Genomic DNA, 20111 nt, shown 5'->3' on the forward strand with positions numbered 1-20111 from the left:
GCTGAAAATTTGTTCATATGCACTAAGCAATGCTGTTGGAATTTAAAATATTACCTTCTGTGCGGCTGTTTATCAATTCTGAGAGATGGCGAGTCGTCGGCTTCTGCCCCCGTGCTGCTAGTGCTGGGGTGTTTGGGGATAAACCTGAGCGCTCTTTTTCCCATGTTTGGGTCCTTCGAGGGAGGCGCTCAGCACAACGAACAAGGCAATCGGACTATAATGCTTGAACACTCTCACTTAGCCATAGAATTCTATAATTTTAAATTTCGGCGAAGCCCCTGGTATTCGGAAGACCGAGTTCGGGGCGCTATCCACGCTTGGCCGGACAGAGCCGACTCCTCGCTCTAAGCGGCATAAGTCTTTAGGGACTTGAAAAACCTCTCGAACAGCGACCAGCTCTCGCTTCATCATGACAGTCTGTTTTAGCTTTCTCTACTGAGGTGCTCGACCCAGCTCAACTGGGGCACAATCGCAGTAGTTCTCCTAGTGCTACCTTAGCCGATATAGCGGAACGTAAGGCACCAAAACATAGGAGCCGGGCAAACCCAACTATTGACCCAAGACATGATTCGGAGCCGATGCATATAATGCTATAAGTTCGGGGTGCCGCACTTGTTAAAGTGTTCGGACTTCTCACACCATATTGAGGGGTACTAAAGCCCCTGGCATATTTTGGCCGTACCAAAGTGTACGGGTGCAACATGTCGTTAAGGAACATATATTTGTAAAAAAAGAGTAATGCAAAAATAGACAGAAGCTATGCATTGTGTATTAAAAAGGGCTGCGATCAAAGCAGAACGATACAAATAATGCGATAAGAAAAAGGTTGGACTATTTTAACATGTCCGTTCCAGGAGCAGGCTGCGGAATGGTATGCGAAACAGGTATACTGCTCGTGATAGAGACCACCTGGGAGTTTCGTAATGCGGCATGGCTTGTCTGCTTCCCTGGTTCTTGCATCGTTTGTGTGGCAATTGAATTGCCGAACAGGCCTTCCGAAGAGTGGAGTCCTGAAAGTAAGAGAAAATTAAAAAATCGGCAGCCCCTGGTGCGGTGTAAGCCGTGTTTCAGGCGTGCCGTGATGGTGCCCCTCCCCCTGTACCCATGGTATTTCTAGAGCGTAGTTATGTACGCGAAGTACTGGTGTCGCATTTTTGCGAGGGCTAGGGTTGGGGCCGCATTGCTACGCCTGCTCGGAACGTGCCAGGCGGTCTTGTTGTAGGTTGCTCCGGGCGCGCTTGACGGTGTCTGGACGTTTAATGGCCGGACTGGAGAACTGCCTGGAGAGGCTGCTTTGTACTTCCGCTGCAAGGGCCGCTGTGTGCTCCTCCGTTCAGAGGGAGCGTTCGGTGTTTCCATTGACCGTAATTACTCCTCGAGGGCCTGGCATCTTGAGCTTAAGGTATGCGTAGTGTGGTACCGCATTGAACTTGGTGAATGCGGTTCGTCCGAGCAGTGCGTGATAGCCACTGCGGAATGGGACTATGTCGAAGATTAACTCCTTGCTTCGGAAATTATCCGGAGATTCGAAGACCACTTCAAGTGTGACTGAGCCTCTACAGTTTGCCTCTACACCTGGTATTACGCCTTTAAAGGTCGTTTTGGTGGGCTTAATCCTCGAGGGATCTATGCCCATTTTCCGCATTGTATCCTGGTAAAGCAGGTTCAGGCTACTGTCGCTGTCCATAAGGACTCTAGTGAGATGAAATCTGTCAATAATTGGGTCTAGAACCAATGTGGCGAATCCGCCATGACGGGTGCTAGTGGGATGGTCCCTTCGATCAAAGGTGATCGGGCAGGAGGACCATGGGTTGAACTTTGGGGCGACTGGCTCTATCGCGTATACGTCCCTTAACGCGCGCTTCTGCTCCCTCTTGGGGATGTGGGTTGCGTATATCATGTTCACCGTCCGCACTTGTGGGGGAAAACCCTTCTGTCCACTGTTGTTCGGCGGCCGGGGCTCTTCGTCGTCATCGCTATGCAGCCCCTTGTCTGTATTTTCGGCATGTAACTTGCCTGCCTGGTTGAACACTCAACAATCCCTGTTGGTGTGATTGGCCCGCTTTTCGGGGGTGCCATGTATCTGGCACAAGCGGTCGAGTATTCGGTCCAAACTGGACGGGCCCCTAGGATTTCTTTTGAATGGCTTTTTCCGCTGACCGGATTTATAGCCTCTGAATCCGGCATTAACTGTCGTATCCTCAGCATTGTCGCCGTTAGTGCGGTGCTTCTACTTGTTGCGACGCGACCTGCCACTACTGTCCCTGGTATCCGAATTACCATGGTTCTTGGTCATATTGTTTCTACGAGCAAGCCAGCTGTCTTCTCCCGCGCAAAAGCGGGTCATGAGTGTCGTGAGTGCTGCCATAAATTTCGGCTTCTCCTGTCCAAGGTGCCGGGCAAGCCACTCGTCACGGATATTGTGCTTGAAGGCTGCTAGGGCCTTAGCATCCGGACAATCGACTATTTGATTTTTCTTTGTTAGGAACCGTGTCCAGAATTGCCTGGCCGATTCCTCTGGCTGCTGAATTACGTGGCTTAGGTCATCGGCGTCTGGTGGTCGCACGTAAGTGCCCTGGAAATTGTCGAGGAATGCGGCTTCCAGGTCCTCCCAACAGCCGATTGATCCTACTGGCAAGCTGTTAAGCCAATGCCGAGCTGGTCCTTTAAGCTTGAGTGGGAGGTATTTGATGGCGTGGAGATCATCGTCGCGGGTCATGTGGATATGAAGGAGATAATCCTTGATCCATACCGCAGGATCTGTTGTGCCATCATATGATTCGATGTTTACGGGTTTGAAACCCTCGGGGATTTGATGATCCATTACTTCGTCTGTGAAGCATAGTGGGTGTGCGGCGCCTCTGTACTGGGCTATGTCACGACGTAGCTCCAATGAGCTTTGTCTACTGTGTTCGGCCCTACCGGATTTGTGTCCGGCGTGACGGTTACCGTCTCGAGTCATGGGTTCCCACGCGATCCGTAGATCGATCTTGTTTGCCTTGCCTTGTCCTCCAACATATCTCGCAGGTCTGGCGCATTTTCCCGTGCCTTGGTACGGGGTGCGGCTTGAGTGGAGGGCCGAGAGGCCTCTCTGTCGCGGCCACGAGGTGGCCGGTCGGCCGTATCAAGTGCTGGTGATGTAGGTTTAGGTGCTTCCTCCTCTAATTGGGGTAGCAACGTGCGCTTTGGGTAGCTCTTGGAGGGGCGTTCGAGTTCATACTCTTCGGCCGCAAGGACTTCAGTCCATTTGTCGACTAGCAAATCTTGATCAGCTCTAAGCTGTTGCTGTTTTTTCTTGAGGCTTCTTGCCGTGGCCATAAGCCTGCGTTGAAAACGCTCTTACTCGATGGGATCCTCTGGCACGACGAATTCGTCCTCGTCGAGGCTTGCCTCGTCTTCGGAGGGAGGCGTATAATTATCGTCCTCGACCTCTCTGTCTGCCGCTCTCTCATGAGGGCTGGCTTCTCCATCCTCCTGTGCTGAATCTTGCTGGAGGGGATTTTCTTTGGCATTCTCCGGAGTATTATTATCTCCCGTGCTGGAATCACCGTATTTTCTTTGGCGGAATTTTGAGCGGCGCCGCTGACGCCGGCGCTTAGGCTGTTTCTTGGAGGGGTCGTCCTCCGCTATTCCGTATCTCAATGAAAGAACCAATGTCAGTGTCAAAACCGGAGGATCTCGGGTAGGGGGTCCCGAACTGTGCGTCTAGGCCGGATGGCAACAGGAGGCAAGGGACACGAAGTTTTACCCAGGTTCGGGCCCTCTTGATGGAGGTAAAACCCTACATCCTGCTTGATTAATATTGATGATATGGGTAGTACAAGAGTAGATCTACCACGAGATTAGAGAGGCTAAACCCTAGAAGCTAGCCTATGGTATGATTGTTGTTCTGTATGTTGTCCTACGGACTAAAACCCTCCGGTTTATATAGACACCGGAGAGGGTTAGGGTTACATAGAGTCGGTTACAATGGTAGGAGATCTGCATATCCGCATCGCCAAGCTTGCCTTCCGCGCCAAGGAAAGTCCATTCCGGACACGGGACGAAGTCTTCAATCTTGTATCTTCATACTCCAGGAGTCCGGCTGAAGGTATAGTCCGGCCATCCGGACACCCCCTAATCCAGGACTCCCTCACGTGCCTTCGAACTTTCGAATCCGCACGCTAGGATCATATGGTGTTGCAGAAGGTTTGCAGTCCGAATATTCAAAACGGCTCAAAATCTTCTCAACATAGTGGGATTGCAAAAGTGTAATTCCACCCTCAGAATTTCTCAATAGCTTGATGTTCAGGATAACATCAGCCACACCCAGGTCCTTCATCTCAAAGTTGTGAGATAGAAAAGACTTGACCTCCTCAATGACCTTGAGGTGGGTCCCAAATATCAGTATGTCATCACATACAGACACAGTATAACTCCTTCGCCCCCACCATAGCGATAGTATACACATTTGTCAGCTTCGTTCACAACAAAGCCAACAGATGTCAGAGTAGTGTTGAACTTCTCATGCCATTGCTTAGGCGCTTGTTTCAGGCCATACAAAGATTTCACTAGCTTACACACCTTTCCTTCCTGACCATTTACTACAAAGCCGTCCAGTTGTTGCATGTAAATTTCCTCGTCTAGCTCTCCGTTAAGGAAAGCTGTCTTAATGTCCATCTGATGAACGGGAAGACCATGCGAGGCAGCCAAAGCGAGTAACACTCAATGGTTGTCAGTCTAGCCACAGGTGAATAAGTGTCAAAGAAATCCTCCTCTTCTTTCTGGGTATAACCCTTGGCCATAAGCCTAGCCTTGTACTTCTCAACAGTACCATCGGGCCTAAGCTTCCTTTTGAACACCCACTTACATCCTAATGGTCGACAACCATAAGGACGATCAGTGATCTCCCATGTCCCGTTAGCCAAGATGGAATCCATCTCACTACGGACCGCATCCTTCCAATAGTCAGTATCCGGAGATGCATAAGCTTCTGAAATGGAGCTGGGAGTATCATCATCCACGAGGTACACGAGGAAATCATCACCAAAGGACTTGGCGGTCCTCTGTCTCTTGCTCCTAACAGGAGCTTCCTCGTCATCCTCCATGGAACTCTTATCACTTTTAGGTTCATAATATTCCATCAGAATAGCAGGTTCAGGAGTCCCATCAGATTCTAGTCTAGAATTCCTTTGCATATCTCTCATGGGGAAAATATCCTCAAAGAATGTAGCATCCCTAGATTCTATAATTGTACTGACCTTCTGGTCAGGTACCTCAGGTTTCACCACTAGAAATCTATAGCCAACGCTATGCTTGGCATAGCCAAGAAAAACACAGTCCCCGGTCTTTGGTCCCAACTTGCGCTTTTTGATTATCGGCACATTGACTTTCGCCAAACAGCCCCAAGTGCGCAAGTAAGAGAGTGTAGTTCTTTTCTTTTCTCATTGCTCATAGGGAGTAGTCTCATTATTCTTTGTGGGAACTTTATTCAGGACATGACAAGATGTCAATACAGCCTCCCCCCACCATGCCTTGGATAAACCCGATGTATCTAACATGGTGTTAACCAAATCAGTTAGAGTACGGTTTTTCCGTTCAGCAACCCCGTTTGACTGGGGTGAGTAGGGAGGCGTCCTCTCATGAATAATACCATGTTCCGCACAGAATAAATCGAACTCATTAGAAAAGTACTCTCCACCATGATCAGACATGACTCGTTTTATTTTCTTCTCAAGTTGGTTCTCAACTTCATCCTTATAGACTTTAAAGTAGTGTAGAGCCTCATCCTTAGTATTTAACAAATACACATAGCAGAATCTAGTGGAATCATCAATCAGAGTCATGAAATATTTCTTTCCACCTTTAGTCAACACACCATTCATCTCACAGAGATCTGAATGTATGAGCTCTAGAGGTGCCAGGTGTCTCTCCTTCGCAGGCTTGTGAGGCTTACGAGGTTGCTTAGCTTGCACACATGCATGGCACTTAGAGCCTTTGGCTAAAGTGAAACTCGGGATTAAATCCATCTTAGCTAGCTGCGTCATACAACCGAAATTTATGTGACAAAGACGTGAGTGCCAAACCTCAGATTCGTTCACATTAGAATGAATTTGGTTCACGACTTTATTACAGAAATCCTCCAGGGAAAGGCGGAACAAACCACCACAATCATATCCTTTTCCAACAAATAGTCCATATCGAGATACGACTACTTTGTTAGACTCAAATACTAACTTAAACCCTTCTTTACATAGAAGGGAGCCACTAACGAGATTCTTCTTTATGGTGGGGACATGCTGCATGTTCTTCAGTTGCACGATCTTTCCCAAAGTAAACTTCAGATCTACCGTGCCAACACCATGAACAGAAGCATGCGAGCCATTCCCCATCAGGATGAAACAATCTTGTGCGACCTGGTAAGAAGAGAACAAAGACACATCAGCACACACATGAATGTTGGCCCCAGTGTCAACCCACCAATCGGTGGACTGACAAACTGAAAGTATGGTAAACATATTACCATACCCAGATGCCGCATCATTGTTGCTAAGAGTGACATTCACAGACTTGGAGTCCTGTGCTGGCTTCTTGTACTTGTTTGGGCACTTGTTTGCCCAATGTTCATCTGAACCACAAGTAAAGCAGCCGTCTCTCTTTTTGTCTTTCTTCTTACCCTTCTTCTTAAAGGTAGTATTCTGCTGGATAGAGTTCTTTCCCTTGAACTTGTGGAAGTTCTTCTGCACCACATTGGCGCTAGAAGAAACCTCTGCCCCTTTCACGTGTGAGTCCTTTGCTCTCGAGTTCTGCTCAACACTGAGATGACCAATGACATCCTCAACAGAGAATTCACGTCTCAAGTGCTTGAGAGAAGTAGCAAAGTTCCTCAAACTAGGAGGGAGTTTTGCAATAATGCAACGCGCGACAAACTTGTCCGGTAACTCACACTTCAGGAGCTCCAGCTCCTTAGCAATGCACTGTATCTCATGAGCCCAGTCCAATACAGAACGGTTATCAACCATCCTGTAATCATGGAACTACTCCATGGCATACAGCTCACTGCCAGCATCAGTTGCGCCGAATTTGACTTCGAGCGCATCCCACAAGTTTTTGGCAACGCCCATATGAATATAGGCGTCAACCAACTTGTCTCCAATCAAACTTAGAGCTGCTCCCAGAAAGATTGTGGTTGCCTCCCTAAACACCTTCTCCTGTTCAGGAGCAATCATTTCTGTGAGGGACACACCACCAACCCAGAACACGTTCATTGGTGTGAGCCACAAGGTGGTCCTAGTCTGCCAACGCTTAAAATGCGTCCTGGTAAACTTTTCCGGTTTCAGAGTAGCAGCAAAGCCTTGAATCGAAAAGTGCCTAAAATAAGGTTTTTGGATTGTTGGAAATATTAGCACTTTTCCGATTAGACTTATCCACGAGTTAACAGTAAGCATGGCATAAAAGGTATGCATCTCATAGCGATACCTAAGCATACTAGCACGTGCGGAACATAGAATCGAACCTTCTATGAGCAGCACATATACGGCTAGCATAAGTATGAGTAAATGAGGTATGAACAGATCATACCCTCCGGTTGGCCAGGCCAACACGGCGGCTGCAGCAGCAGCCTCGGCGTCGTCCGTGGCCTTCTTCTTAGCGGCGGCGGCGTCGGCCATGGTGTCGATGCAGAGGAAGTAGTGGAAGCAGATATGAATAGAGTTGGGGACGGATCGGGAGCAGTCGCGTCGAGACGCTCCCCAAAAACCTTATTGCCGTTCTCCCGGGCAGGATCTCGAATGATAGGGTTCCAGAGGCACCTGCTCTCCCGACCAGCCGTGCACGCGGTCGTCGGGATGGGATCGCCGGAGGCAGCACAGAGTGAGGGATAGTAGATGACGGCTAGGTCACGCGAGAGGGAGTGAGTGAACCGAACTAGGTTACTTCACTGGCCACAGCCTTCTTATATAGTCTGTAAGGAAGAAAGTCGTGGGCCTTGCCGAGGCCCACGACCGAGTCGGCCCACTCCCGGCAAGGGAGTCGTTGTTCCCGGCAAGGGTCGCACTCCCGGCAAGGGAGTCGACGAATACGCGGGTCCCGGCAAGGGTCGCACCCCCGGCAAGGGAGTCGACGAATCCCGGCACCATGTTAGAGACTCGTTAATTAATCCCTGATTAATTAATTCATTCCTGAGCGGCAAAAATAAGCTTCGGCTCGGCTCATTCCCGCAACCCGCAACCCGCGGCACGCGCGCGTCGTGACGAGGTGAGGCGTGGCAAGGCAGGCGGCGGAGGAGGAGGAGCGCGCGTGTACCACTCCTCTTCCCAAACTCCCAATGGCAAGTGGTAGAGCAGCCCTTATAAAGGGGTCTCAACTCTCCTCAACTAGCAAGGTGGGACTAAGCTTCCCACCACCTGCCATCTCATACATGGACCTCAAGATTAACCAGGGATTGGTGTCTTATATGGCCCTAAGCCCATCCATAATCCAACAATCCCCCACCAGATCTTGAGGCACATAAGTTTGTCAACTATTCCAAACAATGTTTGATATACCAGAATTTTCAGTGGAGACTGTTAAGTTGAACTTCCACCTAGAGCAATAGGATTAGACTTCTTCACAACTGAACAATGGACTATGTCTTGAATTGTCAGTTTGGCGTGCAGAAGTTTCGCCTATTGTCAGCTGATACATGGCTGCCGAAGGCTAAACCCCACGGGTGGAGCTTATTAGTCATACTCCGTACCTTCTCATGAGCTTAATAGAGATTACCCAATCTCATAGACTGTGACCAGTAGTCGGGCTCACATAGGTGTGTTCCTCCAAAGAATGCTCTGTAGGTTAGCATCTTTCTTACACAAGCTTTGGAACACATTAAGACAAAAGTCAGCCTGCCTTACAGAATTGAGAGTATTGTGCATCTCCAACGGAGTGGGTTAATTAAGGATACTCTCCTCAGTTGACCGCTGGATTGTTTTCCTAGGTCCTAATTCACGGGATCTCCGATCACATAGGTTGGGTTACCCCCGTGGCAACTTACATGGGTCTCATACCCATCTCCCTCGATGCATTTTCTATCACAATCCGTGGTAGCCCTTCCGTAAAAGGGTCTGCCAGATTCTTAGCCGTCTGGATGTAATCCAACGCTATTACTCTGGAGTTTCTTGATTTTCTGACAGATTTCAATCTTCTTCTTATGTGCTTTGTGGATTTTATGGTGTCCTTTGAACTCTTAGCCTTGGCAATCACTGTTTGATTGTCACAGTTCATAAGGATAGCCGGCACTGGTTTATCAACCACCGACAAATCCAGCAAAAGCTCTCGAAGCCATTCTGCTTCGACGCATGGTGTGTCTAATGTTGTGAGTTCTGCTTCCATAGTCGATCTGGTTAAGATCGTCTGCTTGCAAGACTTCCAGGAAACAGCACCACCATCAAGTGTGAAGACATGTCCACTTGTGGTTTTCATCTCATCAGCATTCGAATCACTATACCCCTCAAGTACCGTCAGGTACCCATAATAGTGAATTCCATAGTTCGTAGTACCTTGCAAATAACACATCACTCGCTCATTCCTGAGCTAAGCTTCGGCTCGTTCCCGCAACCCGCGGCGCGCGCGCGTCGTGACGAGGCGAGGCGTGGCAAGGCAGGCGGCGGAGGAGGAGGAGCGCGCGTGTACCACTCCTCTTCCCAAGCTCCCAATGGCAAGTGGTAGAGCAGCTCTTATAAAGGGGTCTCAACTCTCCTCAACTAGCAAGGTGGGACTAAGCTTCCCACCACCTGCCATCTCATACATGGGCCTCAAGATTAACCAGGGATTAGTGTCTTATATGGGCCTAAGCCCATCAATAGTCCAACACAATGTCTATCCATGTTTTTATGGCAAATTTTACAAGGTCGAGGCTGTTAAGGGGAGAATGAGTAAACCTGAGGGATATGTGACTATCAATGTAGATGCAGGGTTTGATATAGACCTGACTAATTGGGTCAGTAGGAGCTATTATTCAAGATGACAATGGGCAATTTGTAGCTGCTAGTAATCAGAAACTAACTACAGTACTTGATGCGGAGACTGCGGAAGCTACTGCTGTCCTTCATGGCCTTTATCTGGCTAATCAAGTTGGGGTGGACAAGTTGGTGATCCAGTTGGATAATATTGAAGTCATAAATACGTTGATCAACAAAGGATTTTCTGGAATGACAGCTGCTCCCATATACGAAGATATCCTTGTTCAGTCAATTTCTTTTACTAAAAGTTAGCTTTGTTCACCGTCCAAGGGAGCCCAATTTAGTCGCTTATTCTCTAGCTAAAGATTGTGGTGATCAACCAAATGTGTGGGTTGAGGAACCTCCGAGCTTTATTTTGTCTTTGTTAATCGACAATGTATCTGTGATTTGAGCAATAAAGTGAGCCATGAAGGCATTCCCTCAAAAAGAAAATGCCACGCATAATTTTTTTGACTTCAGAACTTCAATTACGTTTCTTCCCACAAAGCTTCTGCGGTTCAGAACTTCAGTTTCAGCCATCCAGGGACTGATTCAGAGAGATTGGCACACACATAGAAGTAGAAAGTTTGCCACGCCATAACCCCTAACCTCCTTGCCTTGCCTTGGCCTGCAGCTCGACATCACGGTCGGCTGGGAGGGGTGGCGTGCAGCGGATCCAGAGCTTTGAGGCCCTCGGCCCCTCGCTGGCAATGGAGATTGGAGAAGGAACACGTACGGGCCGCAACAGGGAATGGCAGGTCACTCCGTCGGCCCTATCGCCTATGACGGTGGAGCAAATATGGCACAGGATTCTAACGTGTGAGGGTGGCGGCCGGGGATGATGGGAGACAGGGAGGAGCAGGGTCCTAGAAAGTTGGAAGAAGATAAGGAGGCGTGGGATAGAGAGGGGGAGAAGGAGCCAATGGCTCGCTGTGTAAAGTTGGGACGTTCATGCGCTAGACCGGAACCTGACAGACATGCGCGCATTAGTCTTCTTTATTATTATATTTTGTTTCTTTTTTGAGGATACTATATTTTATTTCCACAAAGGTGGCCAAGCAGTGCAAGTGTTCTACGTATGATGGTTCTTTCATCTGCATCGATGGATCAACTAACCACAAGCTCAAGACGGACCATGTTTTATACTTTCTCCATTCCGAATTACTTGTCGCGGATATGAATATATCTAGATGTATTTTAGTTCTAGATGTTAGACTTATATATACATAGTCTGTGTATTAATATTGTAACATTGTATTATACCCCTTGGTACCTCTATATAATAAAAATAAAAGAGCCACATCCCGTTTAGGGTGTCGAGCAAGTTCCCAACATATTGTGTTTTACATGGTATCAGACTAGGGTTTCAATGTCTTCCGCTGCTCCCGCCGCCGGTGCGCCGAACTCTGTTGCTGCCACCGCCGCCAAGCCGGCCCTCGCCCCTATGTCACCGTTCCTCGCTTCTCGGCCCCTTGCGTCGGCCTACGGGGCCCTGCCGCCGACCGAGTCCCCGATCGGATCAAATCCATCGGCCGACTTCTATGCTGAGTTCGCTGTGCCGCCGTCTCATGGCGTTGCTATGCAGCCGCCCTACGGCGCCGTCGCGCAGACGCCCGGTGGCGTCGCTCCTGCCGTGTATGGTGCGCCGCCGGCGGCCCAGGGCTCCCTTCAGCCGTCGCAGTCCTCCTGGCCCGTGGCGTCCTACGCGGCGGCGCATCATCACCAACCCTATGCGGCTCTCCCGTCGCATCACCACCAGCCACCGTCGGTGCCGATCTACTCCGCGCCGCCACCGCAGCAGCACTTCCTGGCGCAACCGCCGCAGCCCTACGCGCTGCCGCTGCACCAACCCTACTCCGCGCCGTCCGGGTTCGTGGCTGCACCGCCGCAGCCATCCTACGGGGCCGCGGTGAACTACGGAGCTGACGCCCTCGTTCCCGGTGCTCCTGGCGTCTACTCGGCGGGTGCTCCTCATCTCGACACAGCCCCGTCGACGGGTCCCTACGCGCCATCGATGCATGCTCACACCGCTCAGGTCATGGCGCCATCACCGTTTTACTTCTCGCATCTGCTGCCGGTGAAGCTCACGCCAGACAATTACCTGTCCTGGTGTGCCCAGGTGTTGCCTCTTCTGCGCAGTCGCTATCTGGAGGGCTATGTTGACGGATCCATCCCGTGTCCGCCCACTCATCACCCGGCGTATCATACATGGGTGGCCCAGGATCAGGCCATTCTCTCTGCCATCCAGTCCTCGCTCACTCCGAGCGTCTCGTCGCTGGTCATCTTCGCTACTACATCCCGGGAGGCGTGGGCGGCGCTTCACACCAGCTTCGCCTCGCAGTCTCAGGCGCGTGCTCACTCTATACGCACCGAGCGTGGTGAGACCAAGCTTGGTGACCTCAGCATCACAGACTACTTCAACAAGATGCGGGGTCTCGCCGACACATTGGCCTCGGTTGGCCAGTCTCTGCAGGATGAGGAGTTCACCACTTTTGTTCTTAACGGGCTCGACGATGATTATGACAATCTCGTTGAGAACGTTCATGGCCGTGACGATCCACTTCCACCTCGTGAGCTGTATGCCCGCCTCCTTGGCCGTGAACAGTGCATCAAGGCCCGTCGTGTCTCACCGGGTTTCGCCTCCGCCAACGCCGCCACTCGTGGCAAACCTCAGTGGCTTTCATCTTCAGGGGGCAAGCAGGCACCATCTTCGCATCCGGCCCCGCGTGGCAATGCGCCATCCATCACGGGTGGCAACCGGCCGGTTGCTTGCTGCTCCTCCTGCGGTGCCCCACAGGCTTGCCAGCTGTGTGGTCTGGAGCGCCACATTCCATCTCGCTGTCATCGTCGCTACAAGCAAGATTTTCTGGGCCTTGGCAACAATGGCAAAGGAAATGACAAGCAGGCTGCCGCCGCCGTGACTACTCATGATCATGGTCGCACTCCGTCCTACTCCATTGATCCATCATGGTATATGGACACCGGCGCTACTAACCACCTCACCGGCGAGATGGGCAAGCTCTCTACTCAGGAGCCATACCGTGGTCATGATCAGGTGCACACCGCCAGCGGAGCAGGTATGCGCATCTCTCATGTTGGTCAGGCTTCTCTCCTTGCACACAATTTTCGCAAACTACATCTTTCCAATGTCCTTCGCGTTCCCTCTGTGATACGTCTCCAACGTATCTATAATTTTTGATTGCTCCATGCTACGTTATCTACTGTTTTAGGCAATATTGGGCTTTATTATCCACTTTTATATTACTTTTGGGACTAACCTATTAACCGGAGGCCCAGCCCAGATTTGCTGTTTTATACCTATTTCAGTGTTTCGAGGAAAAGGAATATCAGACGGAGTCAAACGAAACGAAATCAACTGGAGAAGTTATTTTTGGAAGGAAACCCACCTGATGAACTTGGACCCCACGTCAGAAGATACGGGAGGTGCTCACGAGGGTGGGGGGCGCGCCCTCCCCCCTGGGTGCGGCCCCCTGCCTCGTGGGGCCCCCGTAGCTCCACCGACGTTCTCCCTCCACCCATATATACCTACGTACCCTAAAACTTCCAGAACAGAAGATAGATCGGGAGTTCCGCCGTCGCAAGCCTCCAGAACCACCAAAACCAATCGGGGCCTCTTTCCGGTACCCTGCCGGAGGGGGGATCCATCACCGGTGGCCATCTTCGTCATCCCGGCGCTCTCCATGACGAGGAGGGAGTAGTTTTCCCTTGGGGCTAAGGGTATGTACCAGTAGCTATGTGTTTGATCTCTCTCTCTCGTGTTCTCTCTCATGTTCCTCTATGGCACGATCATGATGTATCCCGAGCTTTGCTATTATATTTGGATCCTATGATGTTTCTTCCCCCCTCTTCTCTCTTGTAATGAATTGAGTTTCCCCTTTGGAGTAATCTTATCGGATTGAGTCTTTAAAGATTTTAGAACACTTGATGTATGTCTTGCCGTGGATATCTGTGGTGACAATGGGATACCGCGTGCCACTTGATGTATGTTAAGGTGACCAACTTGCGGGTTCATGAACCTATGCATAGGGGTTGGCACACGTTTTCGTCGTGATTCTCCGGTAGATCTTTGGGGCACTCTTTGAGGTCCTTTGTGTTGCTTGAATAGATGAATCTGAGATTGTGTGATGCATATCGTATAATCATGCCCACGGATACTTGAGGTGACATTGGAGTATCTAGGTAACATTAGGGTTTTGATTGATTTGTGTCTTAAGGTGTTATTCTAGTACGATCTCTAGGGCTGTTTGTGACACTTATAGGAATAGCCCAACGGATTGATTGGAAGGAATAACTTTGAGGTGGTTTCGTACCCTACCATAATCTCTTCGTTCGTTCTCCGCTATTAGTGACTTTGGAGTGACTCTTTGTTGCATGTTGAGGGATAGTTTTATGATCCAATTATGTTAGTATTGTTGAGAGTACTTGCACTAGTGAAAGTATGAACCCTAGGCCTTATTTACACACATTGCAATACCGTTTACGCTCACTTTTATCATTCGTTACCTTGCTGTTTTTATTATTTCAGATTACAAATACCTTTATCTACTATCCATATACCACTTGTATCACCATCTCTTCGCCGAACTAGTGCACCTATACAATTTACCTTTGTATTGGGTGTGTTGGGGACACAAGAGACTCTTTGTTATTTGGTTGCAGGGTTGCTTGAGAGAGACCATCTTCATCCTATGCCTCCTACGGATTGATAAACCTTAGGTCATCCACTTGAGGGAAATTTGCTACTGTCCTACAAACCTCTGCACTTGGAGGCCCAACAACGTCTACAAGAAGAAGGTTGTGTAGTAGACATCACTCTGCTACGCATAGTTTGTTGTCTATTCCTCAACTTACACGTGATAATAATGTCCTTGCTGAGTTTCATCCTTTTCGTTTCTTTATCAAGGATCGGGACACGAGGGCCGTTCTGCTTAGCGGTCGTCTTCGCCATGGCTTGTACGCACTTGATGTACCGAGCACACCATTCATGCAGTCTTCTCCTCAGGCGTTCAGTGGTGTTCGTGTGTCTCCTACGCACTGGCATGGGCGCCTTGGTCATCCTGCGGCCCCTATAGTTCGTCATGTGTTGCATCGTCATGAACTACCAGTTGTGTCCAATAAATCTGCTGACACCGTCTGTGATGCCTGTCAGCAGGGCAAGAGACACCAACTTCCGTTTTCAGAGTCTAGTCGTTTTGTGAAACATCCTCTTGAGCTTGTGTTTTCTGATGTATGAGGTCATGCCCAAACATCTGTTAGTGGTCACAATTATTATGTCAGTTTTATTGATACTTATAGTCGGTTTACTTGGTTGTATCTTATTAAGCGCAAGTCTGATGTGTTCGATGTTTTTATCCAGTTTCAAGCACATGTTGAGCGTCTCCTTAAGCAGAAAATCATTCATGTTCAATCTGACTGGGGGGTGAATACCACAACCTCAATTCTTTTTTTAACAAACTTGGGATTTCGCATCGTGTGTCTTGTCCTCATACTCATCAGCAAAATGGAACTGCCGAACGTAAGCATCGTCATCTTGTTGAAACTGGCCTAACCTTGCTCGCTCATGCATCCATTTCGTTTCGGTTTTGGAGTGATGCTTTCTCCACAGCTTGTTTTCTCATAAATAGGCTTCCCTCACGACTCCTGAAAATGCAAACTCCGCTTGAACTCTTGCTCAACGAGACTCCAGACTACACCTTTTTTAAGGTGTTCGGGTGTGCATGTTGGCCTCACCTTCGCCCATATAACAAGCGTAAGTTAGAGTTTCGGTCTAAGAAGTGCGTCTTTCTGGGGTACAGTTCTCTTCACAAATGGTACAAATGCCTCCATGTTCCTACAAATCGCGTTTACATCTCTCGTGAAGTGGTGTTTGATGAAAACGTGTTTCCTTTTCGTGCACTTCCGACAAACTCTATCATTTCCTCACAACCGGTGCACATGTCCACACCTTTGCTTGATCAATTTGTGGATGTTGCATATGCCCCTGCGTTGTTGCCTAATCATGCTGCAGGTATTGGACGTGGCGCTCATCTTGAGCTTCTTGATGAACAGGAAACCGACGCGACAGCTCCTGCTCGGGACGTGCATGTCCCATGCATAATGGGTTCGACCCGCGTACCCGCCCCTGCATCGCCACTGGAGGCTGCCGTGCGGGCGCCGGTCTCGCCTGGCCCACGGGTAGCCTCGCCTGGCCTGCCGCTGGCCTCGCCCAGTCCTTCGGCTGGCGCCCCGCCTGGCCCTCGGCTGGCCTCGCCTGGCGTGCCGCTGGCCTCGCCCAGTCTTTCGGCTGGCGCTCCGCCTGACCCAGGAGGGGTCACGCCCGACCTCGAGGCATCTTCGCCTCGGTCGGCGGTTGCTTCGACCGGCCTGGAGCTGGACCCGGTCAGTCCCGCCTCGGCTGCTAGTGGGCTGGCCTCGGCTGCTAGTGGGCTGGCCTCGCCTGGCTCGTCGTCGTCAGGGAGCCCTAGTGCAGCTCTCCCAATGCTGCAGCTTCCTCTCCATCACCGGTTGTGTCGGTCTCGCCGACACGGCCTGTGGTCCCTCTTCGTCCTCGTACATGGAGTCAGTCGGGCTTTTTCTGTCCGAAGGAACGCAAGGACGGGACTATGGCATGGCTAGCCGCGTGCATGGCTCACATTGCTGCTGATCCCACTGCTGAGCCTCGACACTTCCAGGCTGCACTAAGTATTCCTCACTGGCACGCTGCTATGAAACAGGAGATTCGGGCTCTCCAGAAAAATGACACTTGGCAGCTTGTTCCTCCAGTATCTGGTGTCAATGTTATTGATTCCAAGTGGGTTTTCAAAGTCAAGAGACATGTTGATGGTTCCATCGAACGCTACAAGGCACGGCTTGTTGCCAAGGGCTTCAAACAGAGGTATGGTCTTGATTATGAAGACACGTTCAGTCCAGTCATCAAGCCTACTACCATTCGCTTGTTGTTGTCTCTTGCTGTCACTCGTGGATGGTCTCTTTGTCAGCTTGATGTGCAGAACGCTTTCCTCCATGGAATTCTGGAGGAGGAGGTTTATATGCGTCAGCCACCTGGATTTGTTGATCCTGCACGCCCTCGTCATCTCTGTCGTCTGACTAAGGCGCTATATGGACTGAAACAGGCTCCTCGTGCATGGCATGCTCGTCTTGGCTCTGTTCTTCAAGCACTTGCATTGGGTTTACTCCCTCCACTGCAGACACATCGCTGTTCCTTCTTCAGCGTCCTGAGGTTACGATGTATCTTCTGGTTTATGTTGATGATATCATTCTCATCAGTTCATCCCATGCTGCTGCTGATCGTCTTGTGGTTGCACTCAATGGTGCCTTTGCTGTCAAGGATTTGGGTGCCTTGCATTTTTTCCTTGGTCTGGAGGTTTCACGTTCTTCTGCTGGTTTGACTCTTACACAGAAGAAGTACTCCCTGGATCTGCTGCATCGTGCTGGTATGCTGAAGTGCAAACATGTTATTACTCCGATGTCTGCCACTGATCAGTTATATGCCCTTGATGGAGATGCTCTTTCACCTGAGGATGCTACTGAGTATCGCAGTCTCGTTGGTGGTCTGCAATACCTTACTATTACCAGGCTTGATATCTCCTATGCAGTCAACCATGTCTGTCAGTTTCTTCATGCACCTACGACATCTCATTGGTCAGCTGTGAAACGTATTCTGCGTTACATCTGTCTTACTGTCTCCTATGGTTTGCTTCTTCAGCCTGCGCCCTCGTGTGAGCTCTCAGCTTTCTCAGATGCAAATTGGGCTGGCAGTCCTGATGACAGGCGATCCACGGGGGGATATGCGGTATTTCTGGGTTCTAACCTGATCGCCTGGAATGCTCGAAAGCAGGCCACAGTGTCTCGCAGTAGTACTGAAGCTGAGTACAAAGCAGTTGTTGATGCCACTGCTGAGATCATATGGGTACAGTCTCTGTTGAGAGAGTTGAGAATTGCTTCAGCACATCCTCCGGTTCTGTGGTGTGATAACATTGGTGCTACATATCTTTCATCTAATCCAGTGTTTCACGCTAGGACGAAGCACATTGAAGTTGACTATCATTTTGTTCGGGAACGTGTTGCACAGAAGCTACTTTGTATCAAGTTCATTCCGTCAAAGGATCAACTTGCTGACATCTTCACGAAGCCTCTTCCACAACCACAGTTTGTAGGCTGTAGGCGCAATCTTAACTTGCTTTGTACTTCAGGCCACAGTTAAGATTGAGGGAGGGTGTTAGACTGTATATATACGTAGTCTGTGTATTAATATTGTAACATTGTATTGTACCCCTTGGTACCTCTATATAATGAAAGAGTCACACCCCGTTTAGGGTGTCGAGCAAGTTCCCAACATATTGTGTTTTACACTAGATACATCCATTTCTGCGACGAGTAATTTGGAACGGGGGGAGTATATAGGAACAAAAAAGGTCGTACAAAATGATCAAAGAGTGCTGAAACACTAAGAAAAACTTTATACTTCTGTTCCTAAATACTCACTCCGTTCGAAAATACTTGTCTTAGAAACGGATAAAATGAATGTATCTATAACTAAAATAAGTCTAGATACAACCATTCCTAGAACAAGTATTTCCGGACGAAGGGAGTATAAGTCTTTTTAGAGATTTTACTACAAACTACATAGGGATGTATGTAGACATAGTTTAAAGTATAGATTCATTCATTTTGTTTCGAATGTAGTCCATAGTGAAATCTTAAAAAAAAAACTAGGAACGGAGGAAGTATACGCGTACACGGTTCCATCTTTTATTTAAACGAAATATCGGAAAAGTGCAAAAGAAATGACGGATGCATGAGCTAACATCGGCTCACGCACATTCAGACCCCCGGCGGGTCTGTGTGCCTTCCTCCTCTCAGACGGCGGGTGGGCAACCGCCTTGTGGGCTGTGTGTACTACATGATGCCCCTGGCCCTCCCCCAAGCCGCCGCCCATGCAAATGCCGGCACAGCTCGACGACGGGCTCGCCGGAGAAGGCCTCGCCGCCCAACGCTCGCGCCGAGCTTGGCATGAGGAGGATCAGCGCCATGACGACCATCAAGATCACCGCTGAAACGAACTTCGATCGCCGCATCGTCGAACTAATGTGCTTTGCAACTTAGCAATAGTGTTGTTTGTGATAGAGATCGGCACATATAGAGGTAGAGCCGTAGAGGCCCTCGCGGATGTATAAATAGGGAGAGTCGGCTGCTGCGTTTGTTTGAACGCCAGCCACAGCGCGCGCGTGTTGCATGTATACGTACGCACGCTCGTTACGTGTGCGGCTGAGGAGGGCCTACGCGGATGTTGCTCCAGCCGTAAATCTCTGATGCTGAATCACTCCACCCAACGGCCAGCCGAGTACACGAGGGTCGGTCAGCGAGACCGCAAGCTGGAATACATACGCGGTATACACTCTGAGAGGACGTATATACACGAATGCATCGTAGCTAGGCAGTTTGACTTAACTAGATTAATATATACGTTGCGAATCAATCTGTGCTTAGATGGTTAGAGGGACTGTGGTATCTCCAGCCCAACAGGGTTAAGTCCTGGTGTTTGTATTTATTACTGGATTTATTTCAGAATTTCCGACGATGCGCATTCAGTGGGAGGAGACGTTCTCGTCGACGACGAGGTGCCTACGGTGACTTCGTATATTTCAATATGATATGCCGTCTCAGTCTTTCGAAGGTGCTCATAAAGGTAGGATGTGCATGTGTGTGTTTATAAAGATAACTGTATGCGCGTGTATATGAGCGCTTGTGTCTGCACCGTGTTAAAAGAAAGATTAATATAAACGTTTTCCATTTTCCTTCTTTGACACTGAATTCAACCGGGCAGGTACATACCACACAAAAGAACAAAGGACCTCGATATACTTCTGATGTTAGATTTTTAGGGTTACAAATCTAACACTCTAAAGTATGTTGGATCCCAATCGAACTCATGGCAATTACTCACTACAGCATGGTGACTTTTCAGACAAATTTTACACTACATGACAATTTTCGCTTCAGAACATGGTAAATCCTATGCACAAATATGTCAATTTTATCCATTTTCACATGGCAAATCTTGGCTTTCGCTGATTTTTTTTTTAAATCTGAACCAAATCTAAAGTGGAAGCCATTCGATCAGTAAGGGGAAGG

At 49.3% G+C, this 20111-nt stretch overlaps 1 protein-coding gene across 1 annotated transcript; it reads left to right on the top strand.

Annotated features, from left to right (window-relative positions):
• Window positions 1-11325: 11325 nt before the first annotated feature.
• LOC147958881 (uncharacterized) lies at window positions 11326-18180 on the top strand. The gene is made up of 5 exons (XM_087532346.1): window positions 11326-13033; window positions 15985-16535; window positions 16649-16851; window positions 17244-17580; window positions 17683-18180. The coding sequence occupies exons 1-5, from the start codon at window positions 11326-11328 to the stop codon at window positions 18178-18180; spliced, it is 3297 nt and encodes a 1098-aa protein (XP_087388472.1).
• Window positions 18181-20111: the final 1931 nt, after the last annotated feature.

Source organism: Triticum urartu, chromosome 7A (genome assembly GCF_056163025.1).
Source record: "Triticum urartu cultivar PI428250 chromosome 7A, HENAU_Tu73, whole genome shotgun sequence".
In the NCBI taxonomy this organism is placed as follows: domain Eukaryota; kingdom Viridiplantae; phylum Streptophyta; class Magnoliopsida; order Poales; family Poaceae; genus Triticum; species Triticum urartu.

Excerpts from the sequence above, each read along its gene's own strand:
- LOC147958881 (XM_087532346.1), top strand. The coding sequence starts at position 11,326 with ATGTCTTCCGCTGCTCCCGCCGCCGGTGCGCCGAACTCTGTTGCTGCC. Across the intron at positions 13,034-15,984 it reads GCACACCGCCAGCGGAGCAG|GTATTGGACGTGGCGCTCAT; the intron begins GTATGCGCATCT and ends ATCATGCTGCAG. Across the intron at positions 16,852-17,243 it reads GCCAAGGGCTTCAAACAGAG|TTCATCCCATGCTGCTGCTG; the intron begins GTATGGTCTTGA and ends CATTCTCATCAG.